This window comes from Castor canadensis, chromosome 11 (genome assembly GCF_047511655.1).
Source record: "Castor canadensis chromosome 11, mCasCan1.hap1v2, whole genome shotgun sequence".
Classification (NCBI taxonomy): Eukaryota; Metazoa; Chordata; class Mammalia; order Rodentia; family Castoridae; genus Castor; species Castor canadensis.
In genome coordinates this window covers 15,455,477-15,476,459 of record NC_133396.1, presented here as the reverse complement: position 1 = coordinate 15,476,459, position 20,983 = coordinate 15,455,477, and the positions used below count along the sequence as shown (strand labels likewise).

The window sequence follows — 20,983 nt, the reverse complement described above, 5'->3', positions numbered from 1 at the left end:
AACTGTGGTTCCCAGTCCAGCAGTAGTCTAAAGAACCAACACCCATTACCACTCACCATCTTCAAGAAAGGCTGTCCTGTTCTTGGACAGAAAACTGGATGAGGGTGGGTTTAATGCATCCTCATAGGGTTTAGAACTCGGGGATGTCAAGGCTTTTCTAGATTGCATGTCAGAACTTTGAGGACCTAGGAAAAGAAATGGTAAAGGTAAAAATTTTAAGCTGTCGAAATAGTTTGCTAAATATTACACTAAAAGTCAACAGACACAGCATTTATACTGAAAGAACAATACTGGCTCAACCAATTATTTTAAATAATTATCATATAGTAAGAGGCAATTCTGCAGAATCAGGTATGTAATTCGAAAGCAGAGTTTTACTCAATGTCTCATTACTTTGCTTAAGTCTGTTTTGTTTGCTTCAGACAGGATCTTGCTATGTATCCCAGGCTAGCCTTGAACTCAGGAACCTTTTGCCTCAGCCTTCTGAGTGCCTTAATTACAGGTGTGCACCACCCTGCCCAGCTCATTACTTTGCTTTAGAAAAATAGGTGCCAGAGTTACAGAAACGCTGACTGTTATATAAAGAGAGGAACAGCTGGGTCGTGGCAAGCACCACAATTAAAGAATTATAGTTCAGAAATTGAAGTCTAAATATTAGATGCCTGTGAATGTGTATGACAGTTCTGACATCTTAATTAAAAATGAAAGGCAAGTGTTGAAGCCCTTTTATTACATCAAACACAAATATGCCTCCCAACGAGCATACCAGGCCTCTCAACCTTTTCTCTTTTGCCTTAATTGTATTAAATAAGTCCTCTGTTTACTTATAATCTGAAAACAACTAACAGGTTGAGTATGTTATGTAAAATGCTTAGGATCAGAAGTCCAAATATTTGCATATACATAGTGAGAAATTTGGAGGAGGGAACCCAGATCATTTATGTTCCATACACACATCAATACACAGCTTGAAGGTAATTTTATACAGTACTTTTAGTGCGCCTGTGTTTTGACCATGACCTGTAATATGAAATAAGCACTAAAAAATTTTTGGATTTTGGATATTTCAGATTTCTGGATTAGAGATACTCAAATAATAATTCATTTTTTACAGTTGTACCTTTTAACATGGCACTTGATTATCACAGAACCCATTTCTACAACCACCATTTCTTTCATTCTGTCAATTTGTCTGACTTCCTTCAAAAACCTCTTTCATTAACCACACTTGACTCTGATCATTCAGGTACTTTGCCTATCTTAAAGGCAAGCACATGTCTTTGGTTTGCTGTCTGACCTTAGACTGAGGTTCTCTGAACACAATTACTTAGCATGCAGCGTTTCCTACTCTAATCACCATTACCTGGCACAGGGAAAACACTGAAAAAATTTTTGCTAAATAAGTATGACATGGCTAAGAACTCAGGTTTTCCCAAGAACTCACAGTTTCTACAACAGACAAACTAAGTTACCATGCAGTATGTGAACAGTGTTACAGAAAAGAAAAAAACCTTCACTGTAGGAAAATGAACCCTCAAAGCCTGATTTGGGTCGGGGGAGGCTGGAGTTTTCCAGAAACAGGAAAAACACCCAGCGGATGAAACAATATGATGCCAGAGGAAAGAATGGCAACTGAGGAGGGTTTATGTTCCTACAGTGTGGCCTCTTCTGTAACACCATTCACACAGGTAGAGTAGGACAGGAGATAGGAGGTGGGATAGGAGGGTGGGGGAGGGGGCAAACTGGGGCCTGAGAGATAGTCCAGTCTACTGTGTATAAGCAGTAGATTGTTGGAAATACGGCCTGAAAGTGTGGGAGAAAAATTGCCATTGGGAGTATAAAATGGTTAGTTGAAATAATGAAACAAATAAGCCAACAAGTTTAGGAAGCTACAATTAAAGAGTACTCTGAGAGTGTGACTGGACCATAAAGCTTCATCCAAACTTCTCTTCCTAGGACATCAGGTCCCACAAACTGCATGGCAACCTTGCATCTACTGATTTCCTTGGACTTACCTGCCCGCGCACCTGCGACTCCTACTTGCTTGTGATTTCAGGTAATGTTCATATTTAGTGGATAATGGTAGTATTCTGGAATTTCAATGCTGATGTTTAGTTAGGGCTCTATTCATCTCAACCTTAAAGAGTGTAACTTTAAAATTTTTTAAAATTTTTTCTTCTGTGGACTGGAATTTGAACTCAGGGTCTACAACTTGAGCCACTCTGCCAGCCCTTTTTTGTGAAGGGCTTTCTAGAGACAGGGTCTCACTACTATTCCCGGGCTGGCTTCAAACCACGATCCTCCTGATCTCTGTCTCCACAGAAGCTAGGATTACAGGTGTGAGCCACCAGCACCTGGCAACTTTATTTTTTTTTTAAAACCTGGTACTTGGGTTTGAACTGAGGACCTTGCGCTCTGCCACTTGAGCCACTCAAACCACTCCACCAGCCCTTTAGGTTAAAGGTAAGGTCTCAAATTTTTGCCCAGGGACTACCTACAGCCTCCCACATAGCTGAAACCACAGGCATATCACCACCACGCACAACTTACTTGTTGAGGTAAGTCTCACTAACTTTTTGCCCAGGTTGACCTCAAACTGCCATACTCCTAATCTCCACCTCCTAAGCATCTGGGATTATAGACGTGAGCCATCACACCCACCTTTATGTGTTTACAGTTGTATGCTGAATAATGTTAACTGATACTTAAAATTTAACTACTCACCATTACTTCTTAGAGAAAAGGTGTGTGCTGTGTCTCCAAGTCGAATTATTTCACCTGTGGATTCGGCTTCATCTTCATCCCAAGTGGGATCCAAAGCATCAGATGAGGAGCACCTGAAAGAGATCTCTCACTCACTTAGGATCCAGTCTGACCACCCAGGGCCCTTTCTATGAGCAGCCAGTTAGCTGCTTTAAAGAGCCAACCTGCAGGTACTCAGACTGCTCGTTGCTAGGAGAAGGAAACCAAAGGACTAGGGCTGGGTGTATAGCTCAGTGGTAGAGGGCCTATCCAGGATGTGCTAGGAGCTGGAGATGTAACTCAGTGGTAAAACACCTGTCTAGCATGCACAAAGCCTGGATTAGATCCCTAGACTCCTCAGCAACTACCCCCCAACATACATACAAAAAAAAAAAAAAAAAAAAAACCAGACCTTTTTTTTGGCAGTATCGGGGTTTGAATTCAGGGTCTTATGCTTGCTAGGCAGACACTCTACCACTTGAGCCACAGTCCTAGTCCACTTTGTTATTTTTTTAAAAATCTGATAGTGAAAATAAAGTCAAGAATTTCATAAAATAGTGACTTTTGAGACATTTTTCACAGTGTACTACACCTAAAAAAGGTATTACCTGTGCTTTTCAAGCCATGGCAAATTCCACTAAAAAAATTAAAGAGATTTAAAAGAATATCACAGCATAAATACCATCAGCTCTGTAATGACAACACATTTTGTCTATGAAACTAGCACAAATTTTAAAAGTCTAATTTTTCAATGATACTGGTTCAAGAGGGTGCAGTAACTCAGCACTTTTATGCTGCTGGTGGATGTGTAAATAGTTATCACTTTTTAGAAAACTTGGCAAATTTTATTAATACCCTTAAAATAATACTTTTTAAAATCTGAATCTAGTCTAAAGATATGAGAAGGAAAAACTTTTTTTAATAAAAAGCAAACCAAAAGCAAAAACCAGAAACAAACCTCCATTTTAGAATGCTTTAGTAAATTATGATGCACCCATATTAACAGCATGTTATGTAGTGATTATTATAGGGCTGGGGGTGCAGCTTAGTGATACAGTGCTTCTCTACCATGCACAAGACCCTGAGTTCGAGCCCCAAAACCACCAAAAACGTAGAACGTTTAATACTGGAGGTGTGGCTCAAGCAGTAGAGTACCTGCCAAAGCCCTTGAATTTAAACCCCACAACTGCCAAAAAAAAAATAAAGTTTAGTAACTTGAGAAGACTTGGTTTCAAATTTTAAAAATGCAAGAAAAAACAAAATTATATAGGTGACTTAATCCAAAAAGAAAGTAAAAAGAACTAAAATGTAACAGAGTTAATAGTGGTGTTTAATTTTGAATGAGAGATTTCATCTTTTTCTTCTTTTTTAAAAATTTCTCTGTATTTTCTAAGTTTTCTGCAAGGAAGATACTACTTTGACCATCAAGGGAAAATTAAAAATTAGTAGGTAGTTAAGACCTAGAATTTACAGCAATTCTCAGTTTTAAAGTTATTAAAACTTCTTTGGGACGGTATAAAATAGAAGTTAGTAAAATGTTCACATTAGCTTTTTCAGGTACCACTCTGGTATTTTGTGTGCAATTTTACTTCATAGTTTTTTGTTTTTATGTTTCTATTTTGTTTTTTTTTTTTTTAAAGACAGGGTCTTGCTGTGTAACTCAAGCTGGCCTAGAACAGGTGATCCTCCTTACCGTTCAAAGTGCTGGGATTACAGATGGACACCACCATGCCCAGCAAAAAGCTTGTTTCTTGTTTTTTTTGTTTTTGATAGTTCTGGGGTTTGAAATCAGGGTCAGGTTTCATGCTTGCTAGGCAGGCACTCTACCACTTGAGCCACACCTCCTGCCTGCACTAGTTGTTTTGATGAAATTCACAGACATCGGGTACTACCTTCCAAGTGAAACTTTTTTCCATGATGATTTAGATTCCTTAGAACTTTCTGGGTCTTCTGAAGATTCTTGATGGGATTCTCTAAAATACTGTTCAGTTCCACCTGTTTAAAACAGATTAAAAACAATACCAAAAAAAGTTAGTAACCTTTTTTCTTTTTCTATAAAAGGCTGGGGGAATGTAAGAACAACGAGGCACGAAGAGCCGAATCTTCACCAGTAATGAGTTAGTTCTCGTATCCAAGAAACAACAATCATATTGCTTTCAAAGCAAAGTTTGATGGTTGCATATAGCAATGTTTTACTTTTTAAGCTGGGTGGTAGGTTCATTTATCATTCTTTATAACTCCATGTCTGTAAGGGATGTCTGAGATAACCAATTAAGATGGCAGTAAAACATGATTGTGTCAGCCTACTTCAAGCTCCAAGACAATTACCTTTGGTTAAGAGTCAGACCACATCATGGCCTGGGTGGAGATTTCCTTAAGACCATTTTTATCCAATTCACAAATGCCTGAAGAATATACATTTTCACCAGAGGCAGAAATGCACTAGCTCAATGATTTGAGGAGATGTGGGAGAATCCACCTATGAGTCATACTTATCTCCCTGGGTCACATCCCATTTCTATTCTATTTGAACTCGCTGTTCAAATATCTACCTTCATTTTTTTCTGTTTCTGTATCCACCAAGCAACATTTTAAGCAACCTTTTTTTTGTTTTTTTTGTGGTACTGGGGTTTGAACCCAGGGCCCCACACTTACCAATTGAGACATACCTCTAGCACTAAGCAACATTTTAATAACATTTGTTAACACTGTGCATTTACTTTGAGCTAGGCTCTGTGCTAAACTATGTACACCTATCCTTAACAACCTTCAGATAAGAATTCTTAAGAGGTTTAAAGCTTCAGTAGTATAGTGAGGGGCAACTTAGCATCAAATGCATGGGCTGCCTTCAAACCCCTGGTTCCAAGTTCCAGGTAGAAGCTGCCCTGTACAGCTGGTGTGATTTGTAACGTAAATATTTGTTTTACATTATTGCTTTCACTTGAAGAATCTGATCGGCTTGAGGTAATACCGCAAAATAGAAATACTTTAAACCTGCATTAAGTGAAAACTAGACCTCGGAAAATGTTGTCCAACTAAGGATTATGAAAAAAGGCCCACTGAGTAACTCCCTCCTAGCACAGCTCAGCTCACCACGTACTACCAACCTGTCCTGGGAATATCCCTCAGGCTTTCACTACCACCAGACTCTCATGAAAACATCTCTAGGTTCTGGCATCCTCCCTTGATCCCTACTGCTCTGTAATTGGCCTAATACTACCATCCATTGTACAGCACTCCAAATTAATCTCAATCTCTACTTAGAGGTAGTTTTGTGTATCTTACCCTGACTGCTTTTGGAAAAAGACAAAAAAGGCATAGAGCATCCAAATACCTACTGGTAGGCGTGAATTAGGTGAGTTCCACGTGTCATTCACTTTTAATGGTCTTCCCCATTTTATGTTTTTATTGTATGCATCATGGCTGTCTCCCTGACTTGAGTACAGGTGCCTTTGAAAATGGTAAACATTTAGCTTTCAATCTCCCAAAGTATCCAGACTGGCATTTAACACATATTACACAATGTTTTTGAAATAAAGAGATTTCCAGTGTGGCACACTTTTCAACTCTTCCCTCCCAGCTTTTAAATGTTTTCAGTAGCAACTGATTGAAGGTAGGGAACTCTAACTGAAGACTTTTAAGATTAATTTCAAATGTTATAGTAACAACACAGACTTCACCATCAACAATAGCAGAATTGAATCAAGGACAAGCCTACCCCAATTTTTTGTTGTCATTTGTACTAGAATTTATGTTACTGTTGCTGCTGAAACTTTTTTCTTTTTTATTTATTTTATGCTGAAAGTTTTGTTTCTTCAGTTTCTTCTGGGGCATCTTTTTCCTCCCTGCACCCTCCTCTTCTGGTTTAGGAACAATTTGTTCCTTTTCAGTGAGGATCAGCTCGATGTGGTGGGGAAACTTACACATGGTTTAATTTGACCATGAGCTTTGTAGGCTCAGCAGCACATCCTGGGTCTTTCTTCACCTGAATATGTTCAGTGACCAGAGAATCTACATCCAAATCCTTCAGTTGGCATCACTCTCTGCATGTTTAAGCACGTGCACAAAAATTCAACACTCTTTTTGGGCCACCAACCCCGTGTCCAGCCCCACTGTTTGGCCTGGGCACACCTACCAACTCCACCACTGTAACACTGGGATGGCAAACACTGCTTCTTTGAAGTGACAGCTTTCAGATACTTGATGGCTTTTCAGACAGGCATGGCCTGATCTGCAAGAGTTTTTTTTTTAATCCCCCGTGTGGAATTTTTCTGGGTCAAGAGAATATCAGACCATTTTCATGGGTCACCTCAGGCCACTGACAGGAAGCTGAATCTGAAAACTTTTTTTAAAATAACTTTGCAGATTAAGAACAGGCTGTATATTATTGCATCCATGACCAACAGTATTATTTACTTAATCTTAAATTGTCAAAATGTAAGGTTTTTTTGTTTAGTAATGATAAATAACAATGTAATGAACACTTTTAAGCACTTGACTTTTTTTTTTCAGACAGGATTTTACTATGTTGTAGCCCAGGCTGGCCTCAAACTCATGACCCTCCTGCCACAGCTTTCCAAGTCCTGGGACTACAGTCTTGTGCCATCATGCCTGGCTCAAGCGTATAATTTTATTTTGTATTATTTCCTTAGAATAAATTCTTATATATGGAATTTATTTATTAAATATGATAAACAAGCTTTTAGACACTTAATATTGAGTTTAAATAACTATAACTCTTTTGAATAAAAATATGGCAAGCTGATCTTCATAAAACAAGAATTTTATGCAACAAATCTGAATTGTGTTACTCAAAGAATAACAATACTCAGTGTAGGCTGAACATAGAGGTGCACCAGTTCCTCCTGATGACGCCTCAGGAACATCTAAATTTGTAATATAAAATAGCAGTTCTGAGATAGAAAATTGCATGCAATAATGGGACAATAAACAATTTAGTAAGAATTTTTACTTTCCATTATAGATTAGCTTTAAAGCAACTTAAACCCACATCAAGTTAACAGAAGATATGATGGCAGTCTAAGAGTTTCTAATCACCTAGAACAGAAAGAATTGGAAATTTATAATTAAATCTTCTAGGTGTATGGTATTTGTGATTCTGCTTTCAAAGAAAAACAGGCAAAAGATAAAGGGCAAAAGGGACACACAGGATGTAGACCAAACCCATTTCCATTCTTCTTTTTTTGTGGTGTTGGGGACCAAACCCAGGGCCTTGGGCTCTATCACGGAACTACATTTCTAGCCCCTCCATTCTTAAACTTACTTTTATCGTGAGATGTTTCACTGGTGTGTTCTGTAAGATACTCCAGCAATCCATCAAATATTTCTAAGAGATTCTTGATACATTCTTTATCTCCTTTCACTATATTTTCTCCTGAACACAGAATACAGAGCTATTAAAATTTTTAACCAAGAAATCTGAAAGTCTCATAATCTTGAAATGGATTTAACATTGTGAAGATGCTGTTCAAGAAAAAAGAGATCATAAATAAACAGGGAGAAACAATATTATTGTAACACCAGTTTCCTGCCACTTGGTTAGATCTGAAAAAATAAAAGGGGTGTCACCTTGAATAGTGTTGGATTATTCACTGGAGATTTCTTCTTTTTTCAAGAAGCAAAATAACTGGATGAAAGGAACCATCCTCTATTAAGATGCATGCCCAAAAGCAGCAAGGCAGAACTTTATTTTAGGTTGGTAAAAATGGCAAAAGACAACACTTTTCAGATTGGGAGATCCTACCTCCAGAGGCTTGTTTGTTCAAACCATTTTTCTGATAAAAAAATTCTGATGTTCCAAAGCTCTGCATATACAACTGTCTTTTTTTTTTTTTTTTTTGGTACTAGGGATTATTGATCACAGGGTCTTGCACTTGAGTACTTGACCACTTGAGCCACACCCCACAGCCCATATACAACCCTTTCTAATCTCATGCCATCCACAACCTCTCCTGTCTCACCTGCTACTCCATTTATTTAATATTCAGAAGGTAATCTTTAAAATGTCCCAAGCACAGCACCTGGCTCATAATAGAGTATATCAATAAATGTTAAGTTGAAATGTTGAATAGAAATGGGTTGGCAAAAGCATGTACACTTAACATGTTTAATGTCACCTAAAGTGAACTCCATCAGCACCAGGTATGGATGACACTCAAAAGAGTTGACACTCTGATCATCCTTTGGGAAATCAGCCACGGTGTAAAACAAACCTAAACCAGAAATGTAATGTTTTATACTCTCATTGGTAAAAACAGACAATGTTTGACAGGTTTGTTTTTGTTTTTTTCTGTTTAAAATAAATGAACCAGAAATCTTGTTTTGAAACCCTGTGTTTTTCTGCCTTATAATACATAAGTATACCCCAAGGGCATACTCTAGTTTCCAGGATGGGGAGTACATTCTGCTAACCCAGCAACTAGACTGCTGGCCAGAATGTGGTGCTTCATAGGGTAGAGGACACTGCTTTAACCTGGGGTGGGGGTAGGGGGGTGTTAGGTAGTAGAAAGCCCTGCAGTCTGCTGAAGTAGGTAAGCAGTTTTGCAGTTTTTCATGGGCTGAGTGTGATTTTTCAATGGCAGCTCTACATTAAAATGTTTTCTAAACATATGTATGTTTCTAAGCATACATATGCAACAGTATGTTTTAAACGCACGAATATCAGAAATTTCCCTTTCCACTGAATCAGAAGAATAGGGAAACTGCACACTTAGTCTTTAACATTCTCTGCAACTGATTTTCCACATTTTCTGAAAACCAAACTCAAATATTACAGAGTGTTAGTTCTGGTCACTATCATATTAAGCAATGTAAATGGACTATCCTGATTAACATTTATCTCCTTTAACTACTGCCAAAGAACAAATTGACAGTATAAGCCATTTTGTGATTGAAATATAGTTTGAAGTCTCTAAGATTCCTTCTGTTCATCAGCTTGAAATAATTTACTGGAATTATTATTCCTTACTATCCACAAATACAAGGATCTGTAAATATATATGCTATGTTTGGGTTCTGGAATACAGCACAGTATATTCTACTTAGGAAAATTTTCAAAAACAGTTTACATTTAAAAAATGTTTGAATAGATAATATGGTTTAAAATTATAAAAATGCAGAAGGAATACAGTGAAAACACTTATCCCTCTTCCTGTATCCCTTAAATTCTCTTTGCTGAAGGCAATCAGTATTATGCTTTTTAAACTCTTCTAGAAAGAATTCTAAATGCAATCAATTGTATATATATTCTCCCTTTGTCCTAACAAGCTGTAGCATACTCTGTACATTATCACTACAACTACACCACATTTTTCTCACACTATATATACTGGAGATTGTTCTCCTGACATGGGACATCATGCATAAAGAGCATCCTCAATCATTTTTTACAGCTGTAAAGTAGTTCACTCTACAGACCTATTAAAATTTATCTAACCAGTCCCAATTAATGGACATTTAGATGTCTCTAACATTCACCTACAACAAACATGCAGCATTGGTATGCTTTAAAAGTAACAAAAACATACCTTAAATACATTTCAGACCCAGACCCATCATAAACTCAATGTTCAACTTTCCAATGCTCTCAGGTATGGTGGCCATAACTATACCAGTTGTCTTGGCTCAGTTTTAAGTTTTTCTATTCCATAAAACACTGTCTAAGGTTCTACCTAACATTTTATTAAAATGTGTAATTATCAAATAGTTAAGTACATACTAACCTGTTATGTGAGACAAGCTAACCTGAAGGTAATCCAAGGCTAGAGAATCAATCACTGCTTGTACATTGTGGGCATGATCTTCTTGACTTCTGGGAATAGCTATAAGGTCTGTGAGGGGAAAAAAATCACATTATTTTGTATCTATTAAAGGCCAAGTTTTGATTAATCTCTGACTAGGCTTTTGAGTAAACTCAACTGCTATGAAAGCAAGCTCTAACCAAACAGAACAGACTACAAAATACAGATGCAGTTAACAGAGCCTAGAATCTACACAGTAGAATCTTTAATATGAATTCATATTTAATATGAATGTGTCCTATGCAAGCCCCAGGCAAAGGAAGATATAGAAGTCCCTAAATTCAAAGAGATGCTAATAGTCTAATAAGGAAGGCAAAGCTGGGCATGATGGTACACACCTGTAATCCTAGCACTCAAGAGACTGAGGCAGAAGGACCACAGTTCAATGCCACCCTGGGCTACATAGCAAGACCCTACCTTAAAAAGCTAAAAATAAAATTAAAAAAAAAAAGGCAAGATATGAAACAAGACTTTTACCCCCATCTCTGAGCTGCTTTCCATGATGGAAACTGATAGCAACAAAAACCCAGCCAGTGTTCAAGGAGAGCTCTTGAATATACTATTACAACAACCTATTGGGTGTTGTCAACAAAAAAGGTTTAAAAAGGTGCTCGTGGCTCACGCCTGTAATTCTAGCTACTTAGGAGACAGAGATCAGGAGGACTGAGGTTTGAAGACAGCCTTGGCAAATAGTTCAAGAGATCCTATCTTGAAAAAAAACCATCACAAAAAAAAAATCGCAGGTGGAGTGGCTCACTCACAGTGTAGACCCTGAGTTCAAGCCCCAGAACCACCAAAAAAATTTCAAGTTCCATTGAATTTTAGAACTTTTGAAAAACAGTGTGACTTTTACAAGGCATTAGGCATTATTGGATTGATTGGGGATTATCATGACCTGTCAAATTGATTTGATCAAGGTCATTATTATGGGTGGGCCCCATAAGGTCTTCATTAATGTAATGAATGCCATACTTGGATAGAAATAAGACGCAGAAAGGGAAAACAAAATTTTGTAAATATGAAAGGATCTAACTACGGGCACTAGAAACTTCTAGCCTAAGATATAGACACAATTACTCCCACTTTCCTGTACCCTTACCTGGTACCTTTTCTCCCAAAATGGACTGATAAAGAGCAATAAAAACATTAGCATCACAATCTTCAAGTTCATGTATCCTCAGGTGTATGTGACACTTAAAAAGAAGGTTATTGGCAATGGTTACCCATTCTGTTGGGGAAGAAGGGGGAGAAAATCAGTCTTCAGTAGCACTTGAAAAAAGTCATATACATATTTAAAAAAAACCAATTATCACCCCACAAAAAAACAGACATTGAACACTGTTCAAGATAAGGAATTTATAGAACTGTGATAGAATTTCAAAGACCCTGCGAGGCAAGATCTTTGAAAAGATGTATTTAATTTCTTGGCGTGATTTTTGGAGTGCTATGGCTTCATTGTAGTCAAGACTATAATGCAAACCCAATCTTAACTGTTGAAATCTTAATTTATTTACCAGTAGTTATTTTGTAAGCCTTACATAGTTGCCTTTAGTTAAGACGTATTTACAATAAACCGGAATCATCTTGTCATAGACAAGGGAGTTTGCAAATTGATAGTCTGTTACTAGAAATTAATGGAGGTGGCTTCAAATTCCCAGTGGTATTAGTCATGTTTTTACCCAATTATCTTGTGAAAGTCAGGATCTCTCTGGTGCCCAAATAGGTGATTCATTTAGGCTGTTAAGAACTAGAATAACGACACCACCAATGCTAGTGTATATTATTTTTCTTTTTACTGTATTTGACGTATAGGAAAGAAGACGTGGGAAATACATAAAAACACTCCTCAGCTCAGAACTAGCACAGTACCAGTACTGTTGAAGCGCCCCACGTGCTGGAACCCAACCTGCCCTCCCCCAGGCAGTGTTGGAATTACCCAGGCTAAGGGTTCTCGACTAAAGACAATTTAGAAAGCTTCAAACACTAGTTTCCCGAAATCACTGGCGATTAAGGGGAAAGTACTTTATGGACGCAGGCGTTCTGGAAACAAATGGGTGTGTGCATCTGCCATGCACGCTATCCCTCCTCTCCATGCCCGTTTCTCAGGCTGACCAGCGCAGGACAACCGTTTAGGACGCGGTGCCGGAGCAAAGGATGGAAGCGTCCTAGAGAACCGAATCAACTCACTGGTCCGGAACGCTGCTACACAAAGCCGGGGACTCCAGAGGGCACTGAGGACCAAAAGCCACCACTATCCTCCTTCGGCAGGGTACATCAACACACCTTAGCGCCAATGCAAATGTGGACTGCTGCTCGGTCCCCATAATGCAAACGCGGGGTGGGGGGAGAGAGAGAGAGAGAGAGAGGGAGAGGGAGCGAGAGGGAGAGGGAGAGAGAGAGAGAGAGAGGGAGCGAGAGGGAGAGAGAGAGAGAGAGCGAGAGGGAGAGAGAGAGAGAGAAAGCGAGAGAGAGAGAGAGAGAGAGAGAGAGAGAGAGAGAGAGAGAGCGCGTTGACAGCCATCCCAAAGAAATACAAGTCCGAGGAAGGTCCTGTGGCTGCTCTTTAACACCAGCACGAGGGCCCCTCTCTCACACCCGTGTCGCTGTCCCACGGCCTCGCAACCAAGAAGTAGTGAAGCTGAGAAACCCTATCCAGAGACCCCGCGACTGCGACAGGACGTCTGATAATCACGACTCGCCGGCAGCCTAGACCCAACTCAGGCCGGCCCGAGGCCTTCGGGAAGTTGGACGGCCACAGTCCACACACACCAAGACTCCGGGGCGAGACTCACCAGCCTCTGAGCCGGCCATGTCGCGGGAGACAGGTCGTCGCCAGACACCGAGGCAGGAGCGCGGGCGACGGTGTCCGGGAACGACCACACCGCGCAGACCCCCCGCCGGCGGGAGGGGGTGCGCACCAAAGAGTGCGGAAGGAGGGTTGAAAGAGGGAGGGACGTTAAACGGCTTCTCGCCGCTGATTGGTCGTCGCTGAAGCACTTCCTTTCGCCGCACACTCCTAAGCGGCAGTCTGCGGGCTCTAGATACCATTTCCGCGGCAAGATCCCGCTGAAGGTTCTCAGGTCGGCGGGTTGGGCAGCCTCGGTCACCCAGCGACCCGCCGAGTCTCCCTGGGGGGAGGAGAAAGGGGGAAGGTTTAGAAGAGCACTTCCGGTGAGCTATGTTGTTATGTATTCCTCCGCCGACGCCAACTGAGGAAGTAGCGCGATCTACTCGGCCGGTGGAGGGTGGTCACGTGACAGCGTCAGGCTCCGCCTCCCCGTCTTATTTGGTTATGGGCGTGAGGGCTTTGTGGAGACGTAAACATCTCTAAGTGGAGAGACCGTGTTGTCGTGTGCTGGCCATTTTATTACCTAGCAGGCCCTAGAAAAGGGTGGGGTAACTTGCTTGAGGTGTGAAGAGACGAAAAAAGGTGAAGTCAAGAGAGCACAGGATGGGGCATCCCAGTGGTAGATGGGCCCAGACCTGAAAGGGATGAAAAACGGGTCTGTGAGGGAGCGCCGCGGTGGTGGTGGTGGGGGGGGGTCTGAGCAAGAACATGGCGGATTCCGGAACGCCCGCGGGCGTTGCGGCCTCTGCGCGGGGGGCGGGGTGATTAGGTCATAGAGCGGCTCCCAGCATTCTTTGCGGTGGCGGAGGCGGTCCAGAGTATAAAACCGGCTGCCGGGACGCGGCCGGCACCTCATTCATTTCCACCGGTCTCTGGTCATACAGCTCAGGTTCTTGTCATCGCCATCCCTCCTCTGCTGCCGCCCCCGCAAGGCTTCGCCGTCGCCGAAGCCACTTTTAGCGACTCGTCGCGCCTGATTCTCTTCACATCTCTTTCCGCCAACCGCAACCATTGACGCCATGTCGGGTTATTCGAGTGACCGAGACCGCGGCCGGGATCGAGGGTGAGTGTGGGAAAGGACCTGTCAGGCCCGGCGGGGTGGGGGATGGGAGGGCGGGTGAGGGTGGAGGCCGGCGGGGACGTCGCGGAGGGAACTCGGTCTCTCAGTCTGCTCTTGGGCTCCTTCGTGGAGGGTTCCGGTCTGCTTGGTGTTTGGTTGGAAGGCGGTAGGCGAGGTTTGCCTGCTAACAGTCCTCAGGCCCGTGTCTTGTGGGGGCCGCGAGGAGCCGCCGCGGCCTCGTCGGCCATTTAGCGGCCGTTGGGGAATCGGAGGAGCGTATTGCGAGGGAAGGGAGGCGCGACGTTTCGGGGCGGACGATGGGGGCTGCTTTTAGGTGCCAGCTTTGGGGGAGGTGTTTTGGGATCGCCGGTTGTTGTGCAGTGTCGGGGGGCCGCTTCCGAAGCTGTCGGTGCGGCGGAGGGTGGCGGAATCGGCCATGTGGCCGAGTCGCGGACACAAAATGCCGGCCTCGGACATGGCGGCGGCGCCTTTGTTACCCCGCCCGGCGGAGGAGCTCAAAATGGCAGCGTCGAGAAAATGTGGCGCAGAGAGAAATGCGAGACAAAGGGGGAAGCGCCGCCCCAGCGGGAACGCCGCCCGGCCGGCTCCGCCCGGCCCGGGACTCCTCCCCCGGTAGCCCCCGGCTCCTCCTCCCTTTTTCCTCGCGTTATATAATTTTTGTTACCTTGATCTGGAGCGCTCGCGCGGGATTCCCCCGGCTTGGCTCGCCGGCCGAGCGCCCCCGAGGTCGTCCTTGTTCTGCCGCTCTCGCTGCCCGTGCTGTCCCGTTATCCGTGAACGCCAAAGCTTCTGGGCCTGAAAATAGCCGTAAAGTAAAAATAACCTTGTTCTTAAACTCCTCCTCCGTGTCCTCCTGGATACTTAATTCCTAAGCTCGTGGGAAAGATATCACAGCCGCAAGCTGTTGTCGCCTAGTAATCCAAACTTGGGGCGTTGGGGCGGCCAGTTTCCGACCTGATAAGTGCTGCTTGCTTGGCCTCAATAGTGTGTGCTTGAGACGAAAAGAAATAGTATACAGGGTGCCAGTTGTGGCTATCAAGATTATCGCTAAGGATCCCCTCATATGCTTCAGAAACTATTTTAGCCTTCGTTCAAGGAGTGTTAGTAAGGTGGTGTACACAAATCCATACCTACCTAGAGATTTTAAAACGTGAATATCTTTTTCCTTAATTACAGGTTTGGCGCACCTCGATTTGGAGGGAGTAGGGCAGGACCCCTATCTGGAAAGAAGTTTGGAAATCCTGGGGAGAAGCTAGTTAAAAAGAAGTGGAATCTTGATGAACTGCCCAAATTTGAGAAGAATTTTTATCAGGAACACCCTGATTTGGCTAGGCGCACAGCAGTGAGTAACTTACATGGCTTCCTTCATTGATTATAACTTAGAGTCACTTAGTAAATCAGAATCTGACAGTGTCTTAACAAGTAACTCAGCCTAGTCTTTCTGACTTGGAGACAGTGTGACTTTTCCAAACAGGACACTTTGAGTTTTCCTAGGTAAAACAGTTGAGTGTGATAGAACAGTTGGTTTTATGCTTTATGGGTTTTCATATGTGAATTCAGGTAAAAATGAACTCCACTTTAAAAGAGTTACTAAACTACAGGGGCGTGCAGGTACATATTTAGTTAGGGGAGGTGATTATGAGTCTGAAATGATAATTTGCTTTGCAGCAAGAAGTAGAGACATACAGAAGAAGCAAGGAAATTACAGTTAGAGGTCACAACTGTCCAAAGCCAGTTCTGAATTTCTATGAGGCAAACTTCCCTGGTAAGTGCTAATTTTGAGTTCCACCATCTCTTACTCGTTCACCCCTTCTTGGAATTAGAAGTTCTTATTAACGTGTTAATAACTGATTACAGCAAATGTCATGGACGTGATTGCAAGGCAGAACTTCACTGAACCCACTGCTATTCAAGCTCAGGGATGGCCAGTTGCTCTAAGTGGATTGGATATGGTTGGAGTAGCACAGACTGGTTCTGGGAAAACACTGTCTGTAAGTTTGGGAGAACTCTTGAATTACTGGGAGATAAATGCCAGAGAAGATGAAATTGGAATAAAAAGAAACTACAGTATTCTAGTAATTTGTTTGGTCCTCTTCCTAATAGTATTTGCTGCCTGCCATCGTCCACATCAATCATCAGCCATTCCTAGAAAGAGGTGATGGGCCTATTGTAAGTATATCTTCAAAATTTTTGATTAGAAAGGTAACTGCAGAGAGTTACAGAACACATAGCAAGAAATTTTATGATTTGTGGTGCTTTTACATAGAGATTAATAGTCTCAATTTTTTGAGTATCATATAGCACAACTGGAAAAAGGATTTGCCAATATAAGCTAGTAATTTAAAACTAGTATCCACCTGAATTCAATCCCCAGCATGCACCTCCCCCAGAAAGTCTTTGTATCCAGATCTGTGCTAAAAAAGCTGTTCTTTCTGTAGTGTTTGGTGCTGGCACCAACTCGGGAACTGGCCCAGCAGGTGCAGCAAGTAGCTGCTGAGTACTGTAGAGCTTGTCGCTTGAAGTCCACTTGCATCTATGGTGGTGCTCCCAAGGGACCACAGATAAGGGATTTGGAGAGAGGTATGTGAAACTTAGGTTTCAGTGACAGAAGAGTCTGTACTGTAGTTACATTTAAGCGTTCACTGACAGTGATGAGAGCTCTACATATAATTATATTTATGCATTTAATTGAAGGTGTGGAAATCTGTATTGCAACACCTGGAAGACTGATTGACTTTTTAGAGTGTGGAAAAACCAATCTGAGAAGAACAACCTACCTTGTCCTTGATGAAGCAGATAGAATGCTTGATATGGGCTTCGAGCCCCAAATAAGGAAGATTGTGGATCAGATAAGAGTAGGCACCCTTATGTATTTTACCTTTACAAATTCTAATTTTAAATCACTCTTAAGGGTACAGTTTAACGTTCTCCCCCTAAATCTTTTAGCCTGATAGACAAACCCTAATGTGGAGTGCGACTTGGCCAAAAGAAGTAAGACAGCTTGCTGAGGATTTCCTGAAAGACTACATTCATATAAACATTGGCGCACTAGAATTGAGTGCAAACCACAACATTCTTCAGATTGTGGATGTATGTCATGATGTAGAAAAGGATGAAAAGTAAGTATTAAATCTTAACTCTTTAGAAATCTTGTTTATACTATGGGAGAGCCATTTAAAAGTGACTGAGTTGTTGCAAACTGAGTATGTTCATTTAAATTTGGTCTACTGGGAGTGGCTCATTGGTACAGTGCTTGCCTACCATGTGTTTGGTCCCTGATCCTGCAAAAAAAAAAAGTTTTCCAATCCTTACCTAAAATCTCTTGGATCCTGTAGAAAATGGTCTATTAATAGTTTAGTATTTCTGTAGGAAAAGGAAATTTGTATTCCATGATTTACTAACAACTAAGGAAAGAATTGCTTTGATAAGTGGTTTGGTAAACATTTGCATTTTTTGAGTTGTGCCCATATGCATTGAACTTTGTTCCATTCACTATAAAAAAAATTTTTCTCCTTTTATCTCCAGACTTATTCGCCTAATGGAAGAGATTATGAGTGAGAAGGAGAATAAAACCATTGTTTTTGTTGAAACCAAAAGAAGATGTGATGAGCTTACCAGAAAAATGAGGAGAGATGGGTATGTGGGCTTCCTCTATTGAAGCAGAGCTTAGAAAAGGGCAAACACTTAGATCGGGAAGAATGGATTTCATTTATGGGGATCATGTGATAGGAGGTAAAACCATACATTACTTCTGGTGAACTTAGTGATTTGTGGCAAAAAAAAAGAATTTGTTTTGGGTTTTAAGTGTGAGTATATTAAAACAACTTTTTTAATTTAGGTGGCCTGCCATGGGTATCCATGGTGACAAGAGTCAACAGGAGCGTGACTGGGTTCTAAATGGTAAGTATTTCAAATAAAATTTCATGGTTGTTGGCTTAGGATTTTTCCTGCTCAGATTAATGATCACATATATATATATGCCTTCCTTTGTAGAATTCAAACATGGAAAAGCTCCTATTCTGATTGCTACAGATGTGGCCTCCAGAGGGCTAGGTTAGTACAAACTCGCATTCATGGCTTGGTTTCCCAGAAGATATCTATGTGGTTTTTTTTAAAGAAAGTTTATTGCTTTCTTTAACCTCTGCATTTTTTCCAAGTTTTTTTCACATAAAGGTGCAGTCTTTGTGGCAAGGCCTAGGCATGACAATCGGAGGACTCGAGGGGGATGGAGGACTAGTGATCGGCTGGCTGCTTCCAGTCGATTAGAGAGGTGAAAAGCTGAAAGTGTGCCAGTAATCTTCAAAGGGCAGAACATACCACCTCTGCCCCATAAACTGTTCTCTCCGGGGGGAAAAAATGGAAGTTACCCTCACAGTTCACTGCCGTGGTATTTCTTCTGTCCCATGCTTTGCATGATTGCCATGGTACAGCACTTTGTTTCAAACTGTTTACTGTGATCTGTGGGTCTTTGAGTTTCAGTGAGTTTGCTGAAATGTCGAAGAAATATTTCCAAACTTCAATGTTCAATGAAATTTTTGTTCAAGTTTGAAATGGAGAGAGCAGCTTTAAAAGGTACTAAGCCTTTTACAAATTGGTGAGTACTGGCACATGAGACCTAGAGCAGGAACAACTTCTCACACTTAGTCAGTGGGATAAGAAAGCAGTGCTTTGAAAGATCCTCCCTCACCTACACAGTAGTCGTCATGTCGAGACCTGCCAGAGAGAGACACATTCTCAAGTGAATCCTGGCTTCTTGGAAGCGCTTGCCTAGACGAGACACAGTGCATAAAAACAACTTTTGGGGGACAGGTATGTTTTTCTTGCAGCTGCGGTTGTAAGGTCTTGGCAAGACAAGCAGTGTGGCCAGCATTTTGAACTTCTGATGAGTGTGTAATGCAAAGGACCTTGTACTTTTTTGTTTAAAGGTCCTCAAAATGAGCACATGAAGAGGTTGCTGTGAAACTTTTAAGTGGCCCTACTGCGCAGAAGCATTCAGATGTCACTTGATGAGCTGTAAGGGGACTTGCCAATAGGGGAATGTGCTAGAGAGAATACACATTCCTTTTGACAGGCTCTTACTCTTATCACTGGGCGGGTGATGACTTACACAGATGACATGTGCTTTGCTTTTTTGTTTTTTGTTTTTTGTTTTTGTTTTTTGTTTTTAAACCCTCAAATGGTATTCCTACAGGGAATGGATAACCATTTTAACTGTATTTTTTACAGCCCGTACCTTCTTGGGAATACAATTGTCTAACTTTTTATTTTTGGTCTGGCTGTTGTGGTGTGCAAAACTCCGTACATTGCTATTTTGCCACACTGCAACACCTTACAGATGTGGAAGATGTGAAATTTGTCATCAATTATGACTACCCTAACTCCTCAGAGGATTATATTCATCGAATTGGAAGAACTGCTCGCAGTACCAAAACAGGCACAGCATACACTTTCTTTACACCTAATAATATAAAGCAAGTGAGCGACCTTATCTCTGTGCTTCGGGAAGCTAATCAAGCAATTAATCCCAAGTTGCTTCAGTTGGTCGAAGACAGAGGTTCAGGTAAGATTAACCTTCAGTAAGAAATGTTGATAGTTTTGGGGTCACATGGTCTGCAAAGTACATTTTTAATGGGATGAGAGGGTAAGTAAGTTCTTCATTACCTAAGTTGAGAAATTGTAAATACACTTCAAACCTACCATGAATGGAGGTGCCTGATTTCTGTATGTGTTAACAGTTGTTTGTGCCAGACATAATTGATGAATTTGCAATTATTTTCTTGGCAGGTCGTTCCAGGGGTAGAGGAGGCATGAAGGATGACCGTCGGGACAGATACTCTGCAGGCAAAAGGGGTGGATTTAATACCTTTAGAGACAGGGAAAATTATGACAGAGGTTATTCTAGTCTGCTTAAGAGAGATTTTGGGGCAAAAACTCAGAATGGTGTTTACAGTGCTGCAAATTACACCAATGGGAGCTTTGGAAGTAATTTTGTGTCTGCTGGTATACAAACCAGTTTTAGGACTGGTAATCCAACAGGGACTTACCAGAATGGTTATGATAGCACTCAGCAATACGGAAGTAATGTTGCAAATATGCACAATGGTATGAATCAGCAGGCATATGCGTATCCTGCTACTGCAGCTGCGCCTATGATTGGCTATCCAATGCCAACAGGGTATTCTCAATAAGACTTTAGAAGTATATGTAAATGTCTGTTTTTCATAATTGCTCTTTATATTGTGTGTTATCAGACAAGATAGTTATTTAAGAAACATGGGAAATGCAGAAAATGACTGCAGTGCAGCAGTAATTATGGTGCACTTTTTCGCTATTTAAGTTGGATATTTCTCTACATTCCTGAAACAATTTTTAGGTTTTTTTTGTACTAGAAAATGCAGGCAGTGTTTTCACAAAAGTAACTGTACAGTGATTTGAAATACAATAAATGAAGGCAATGCATGGCCTTCCAATAAAAGATATTTGAAGACTGAA

General features: G+C 41.3%; 2 protein-coding genes across 6 annotated transcripts in view; one reads left to right on the top strand and one right to left on the bottom strand.

The window, feature by feature from the left end:
- The window catches only part of Cep95 (centrosomal protein 95), a 24,918-nt gene extending 11,308 nt beyond the window's left edge, over nt 1–13,610 (bottom strand). For both annotated transcript variants that reach the window (XM_074045449.1, XM_074045450.1), the window contains exons 1-7: nt 13,355–13,610; nt 11,662–11,790; nt 10,485–10,592; nt 8,027–8,137; nt 4,635–4,737; nt 2,725–2,837; nt 57–185 (exon numbers count right to left, since the gene is read on the bottom strand). In XM_074045449.1, coding sequence (XP_073901550.1) covers nt 57–185; nt 2,725–2,837; nt 4,635–4,737; nt 8,027–8,137; nt 10,485–10,592; nt 11,662–11,790; nt 13,355–13,610 — 949 coding nt within the window. The remainder of the gene's footprint in view (nt 1–56; nt 186–2,724; nt 2,838–4,634; nt 4,738–8,026; nt 8,138–10,484; nt 10,593–11,661; nt 11,791–13,354) is intronic.
- On the top strand, nt 13,505–20,983 carry Ddx5 (DEAD-box helicase 5). 4 transcript variants are annotated; one of them, XM_074045455.1, is made up of 14 exons: nt 13,505–13,642; nt 14,295–14,473; nt 15,668–15,833; nt 16,160–16,256; nt 16,349–16,482; nt 16,595–16,660; nt 16,930–17,071; nt 17,186–17,346; nt 17,438–17,610; nt 18,017–18,127; nt 18,330–18,391; nt 18,485–18,544; nt 19,827–20,051; nt 20,276–20,983. In XM_074045455.1, exons 2-14 carry the CDS (start codon nt 14,430–14,432, stop codon nt 20,677–20,679), a joined length of 1,845 nt encoding a protein of 614 aa, XP_073901556.1. In that variant the 5' UTR covers nt 13,505–13,642; nt 14,295–14,429; the 3' UTR covers nt 20,680–20,983. The 4 variants fall into 4 exon arrangements, with proteins under 4 accessions (XP_073901556.1, XP_073901557.1, XP_073901555.1 ...); XM_074045456.1 differs by having other exon boundaries at nt 13,611–13,733; XM_074045454.1 differs by lacking the exon at nt 13,505–13,642 and adding an exon at nt 13,857–13,992.